At 43.0% G+C, this 4512-nt stretch overlaps 1 protein-coding gene across 5 annotated transcripts in view; it reads right to left on the reverse strand.

Annotated features, from left to right (window-relative positions):
- LOC108746934 (protein groucho-1-like) overlaps positions 1 to 4512 on the reverse strand; it is a 77551-nt gene that overhangs the window by 50061 nt on the left and 22978 nt on the right. For 3 of the 5 annotated variants that reach the window (XM_018484064.1, XM_018484059.1, XM_018484062.1), the window contains exon 3: positions 435 to 498. In XM_018484064.1, the coding sequence (XP_018339566.1) occupies positions 435 to 498 (64 nt within the window). Of the gene's footprint in view, positions 1 to 434; positions 499 to 2346; positions 2411 to 4512 lie in introns of all 5 variants that reach the window. The other 2 variants (XM_018484060.1, XM_018484063.1) reach the window with 1 other exon arrangement.

The following is a 4512-nucleotide window of genomic DNA, read 5'->3' on the forward strand; positions in this document are numbered from 1 at the left end:
GCGGGGCAAAGCCGAAAAACAAAACTGGCAGAGGAGCCCGAAATTATTTCACCGTCCTCCTACGTCGCAAGACAAATATTTTTTTTATCGTAAACCGTACACCACCAGAGATGTATGTACTTCAATCTACTTATGGCGCGTAATGTAAACGAGACAAATGCACACCGCGGTGAGGATAAAATTTATATAATTTCGATATACCTCAGCACTGCCATCGTGGTGCAAATTTGACGAGCGAGCTTAAAACGTCGAATGTTCCCTGCAGTCCGCAGACGGTTCTAGTCAAGAGGGAGCGCGAAGCTAAATTTTCTCGAGGACTCGTCTCTCTAGACGCGAAATAAGAAAAGCACTCTGCGTCGCGTGACCCTTTGATACGATTACTACCCGATATAAGTAGGTCCTGCGATAGGTTTCGTAAGCTTGTGTGGACTCACCATGACGTAGTGGCGCTGCATCTCCGTCTTCTCCTGGGCGAGTTTCTCCAGCTCCAACTTAATACTGGACAGAACAAGCAGGAAATCGCACGTGTAAGCTAAACATTAGTAAGTGCAGGCGACATTCAAAAGCTGTTGGGGCAAAATAAAGATAGGGTGGGGGGGGGAAGAGAGAGGGAGGGTCCCTCTCTTTCGCATGACCAGGGAGGAGTCTCGTGGCGCGTTTTCGCTAACAATAGAGAATAATAATGCCGCTGAAACGAGATTATCGAGCCGTCAACGAGTCGAGGGTCTGTGACTTGGGCTCCGAGTGGGTAAACGAGGGATGTGTGATATAATGTGCGGAATGCGTACATTGTTCAATCGTATAACGATTCATTAATTTGGTCCAGGATTTTTCCGCGCGTACATGTATATATATATATATATATTTTTTTTTTAACCTTCCGAACCGGTTCGTTCTTTTTATCACGCCCCCAAATTGAGGGATATTGCGGAGGGGTGGTGCACAGCCAAGCCATTAAAAACACACAATTAGTGCAGCCGCAACAAACATTGATAATAATTGTTATATACTGGCCATCGCGTGTGTATATGTATATGTGTTTTAGCATTGTGTGTGAGTTTCGTGTTTACCAAGTGGACCGTGGAGAATATTGGAAGCGTCGCGATTGCGAGCGAATAATTCATAAAAACGCATTCGTGGAATTTACATCGCGTTCAATTAACAAGGAAATCGTATGCAAATACAAACAATCGCAAACGCGTTAGGTAGGTACTACTTGTCGTTAAATATTAAATAACAAAACTGTTCATTATCGAGAACGATAAATTAATCATTTTATGGAAAAAAAAAAAAGAAAAAAAAACACGTAATCGTCAGAAAATGTGTTTTCGAGCACTTTGCCTCGTTCAAAAAGAAAGTTAATAGAAAATCAATACGAGAGAGAGAGAGAGACAGAGAGAGAATCGGCGCGGCAGTGCGCAGGTTCATTAAGAGTTAATCCTCGTCGCGTCGCGCTTTTCCCCGGCGCGTTAAAGCGCATATTAATATTCACTTGGTCGGTCCACCATGTTACCCGACATCAGAGAGCGGGACAAAGGCGCCCCGTCCGCGGTGGCGATAACTTTTTTAACGACGACAAGCCCGCGCCGTATTTTTGTTTAGCGCGGCGCGGCGCTTCGGGGATGCAGGAAAATAATCTTGCGGTGGCGGCGGTCGACAAAACCGCTTGTACCGCGGCAAATGAATGCGTTCGTATGCGCCTGTAACGCTCGAGTGCATCGCCGTTGCTGCTGCTGCTGCTGCTGCTGCCGCTGTTTCCGCTGCCGTTGCTCCATGACTGTATACCTACGATAACGAGTATGGGGATGCGTCGCATCGTGTCTCTCTGCGGTTCGTGTTTCTCCCCATGTTCCCAGCACTTTTGATGTGCGACGCCAATGCTCGTGACGATAATTTTCCTCGAGTTCTTTTCTCTCTCTCTCTCTCTCCCTCTCTCTCTACCGTTCATCCAATCTCTCTGAAATTATACCTCTGACATTTCTTTGAAGATCCGTGTACCATTTTCCTTTTAATTGCACTCCCACGTATAATATAAAAGCGTTACAGTCGCGCTGCCGCGCATATCGAAAATTCATTTCGGTAAAATCAAATCGGTTTTTTAATAATTTCCCTCCGTTTTTTTTCCCAGGTTCTTCTCAATTTCGCGAGAATTGAAACAGCTCGACCGCGACCAAGCGATATCTCCCGAATTCAAGCGCGACGAAAACGAATGCATTTTAATCTGGGAACAACGGCAGGATGATTCGTATATGGCCTTGTATGCATGTGCGTATATGTGACGTGTATGTACGAGTAATACGCGGTGCCCCCTTTCTACGTTTTTTTTATTCCTTTTCGCCGGCTTACCATCACGTAATGCCTCTGTATCTCTATTTTTTCACTGGCCAGTTTCTCGCACTCCAATTTAAGGCTGTGTAAGAAGAACAAGAACAGAGCATTAATATCCACCAGCCCTCGAAATCGTCGGAGCCATTGTCCCTCCGCTCGTCGTTCTTCGTCGCGACATTAAGTTGGAAACCCGCCGTATAACACGCGCCATATATATCGCGAATGGGAGAAAATAAAGGTAGAACTGTAAAAGCTTCAACGATAACGAACGGAGTAAAAATGGTTTATTTCGTCGTCATCGAGTTCAGCGCGGAGACGCAATAATAAAGTTACAGGTTCTCTGATACAACTAAACTTTCTTTTTTTTTTTTTTGGTTTTTTTTGGTTTTTTTTCCTTTTCAACGGGGAAATTTGGAAGTCTCGCGCAACGGGACGCGAAGCGATTTTAGTTCGATTTCGGTTCGAGAAAATGGTAGAATGCACGCGGTAATTCCGACGCGCGGCGTTTAATATTCGCGTGAAAGGCGAATCACGCTATCACCTTGCGCGGCGTAATCTCACCTATAAGGCGATAAATTAGCACGGTATTAACGATCATGCTCGCGCGAGCGGCAACTCTCGTTACGCAAACGGCAATACTCGTACGGTCAGAAAGTCGATTAATTATTTCAGATTGACGCCGCGCCAACGATTTACGGGACGATTTATCGAGAATCACGTTGCGCGCTTGAATGCGCGCGCCTACTAACACGTGGCCGAGATAGCTCACTGTTTCACGCGGTCGGCATGCATTTTTGCCTTTCCGTGATTAATATCTCAATTCACGAAATTTATGAATGTTGTTCTCATCGCGGTATTTCTAAACGCGAGATAAAATTTTATTCGCTTAAAACGCGCCCGATATCATCGCGTCATTATCGTAATTATTTTTCTCTTGTTGTCAGCACTTTGTGCTATTATGCTACATTTCACTTTCGTGAAAAAGGGGGAAGGGGAGAGGAATACCGAATGCTCTTTCTGCAATCCCGGAACGTTGTGAATTTGACGTATCGATAAATAGAGGCGTGAATTCACACTGAGAAAAAAGTTGTAGTAATGATAACAAAAAATTATTCGCACAAACAGATTATCAATTTTATTAAAATAGCAAATATTTTTGGTTAGATAAGCAAAATTATATGAATCTTTTGATTTAACAGTACAATTTTATTTGGTTTTTTTTTTACTCACGTTTTATAGATAATAATATAAAATGTTAGGTTGCAATTTTCAATTTTCTTTCAACAATTACAAAAAAATAATCTATTATGATAAAATGAAGAACGTTTCGCGGAGCTTTCAGAGATGGCGTGTCTTCTCGTGAGAGAAATTCGACATTCCTGTAAAAACAGGGGAGTTCGAGTACAAGTTTCGCCACATTTCTTTTTCAATGCAATTAATAATCGATCTGGATCTGTATCTCTTCAAGCCAGAACCGTTAAAAAAAAAACGCTAAATATAATTTCACTCTGTGTATAAAGAATAAGAGATGTATACTATTCCTATGTAATTATTTTGTTCAGGTAACAAAATATTCTATTCTTAACTACAAAACATGACTCCGAGCGTCAAAACAATTTTTATCATTAAATCATCAGTTTATTTAGTAAATTCAACAAATTATCTCCGTGATAACCAACAATTTATGAATGGTTATAAATCGAGAAAAAAATAAGTCCCTTGCAGTGCATAACGAAACTGTAGTTATTCGACATACCAAACATTTCTCTCAGTGCAGCGATCGAAGAAACTAGTCACGCGCCAGCGAGCTTTTCGCTTCCGAATCTGCCAAAGAGCGTGATCTCCGAGGAAGCCCTTTTTACTACCGCAGATACGTGCACGCATGCACATAGGTGCGCTATCCAAATGGGGGGTCTTCGCTCCTTCTCCAGACCAGTGTGCGTACTTCGGTGTACACAGCTTCCGGTTGGACAATCAATTATCTGCCTACGTCCGTACATCAGTTCGTGCGTTTCGCGTGCGCGCCCACGCGGTATTTGCACGAGCGCCTAATGGATACGGCCGCTATGGTGTCCACGGACGCGAACGTTTACTCCGTTCGACAAACTACTGACCGCTGAACGAAATTTACATCACGCTTAACTATCCGCGGGAAAGTATGTATTTTGTTTTTTTTTTTTTTTT

This window comes from Trachymyrmex septentrionalis, unplaced genomic scaffold (assembly GCF_001594115.1).
Source record: "Trachymyrmex septentrionalis isolate Tsep2-gDNA-1 unplaced genomic scaffold, Tsep1.0 scaffold19, whole genome shotgun sequence".
Lineage (NCBI taxonomy): Eukaryota > Metazoa > Arthropoda > Insecta > Hymenoptera > Formicidae > Trachymyrmex > Trachymyrmex septentrionalis.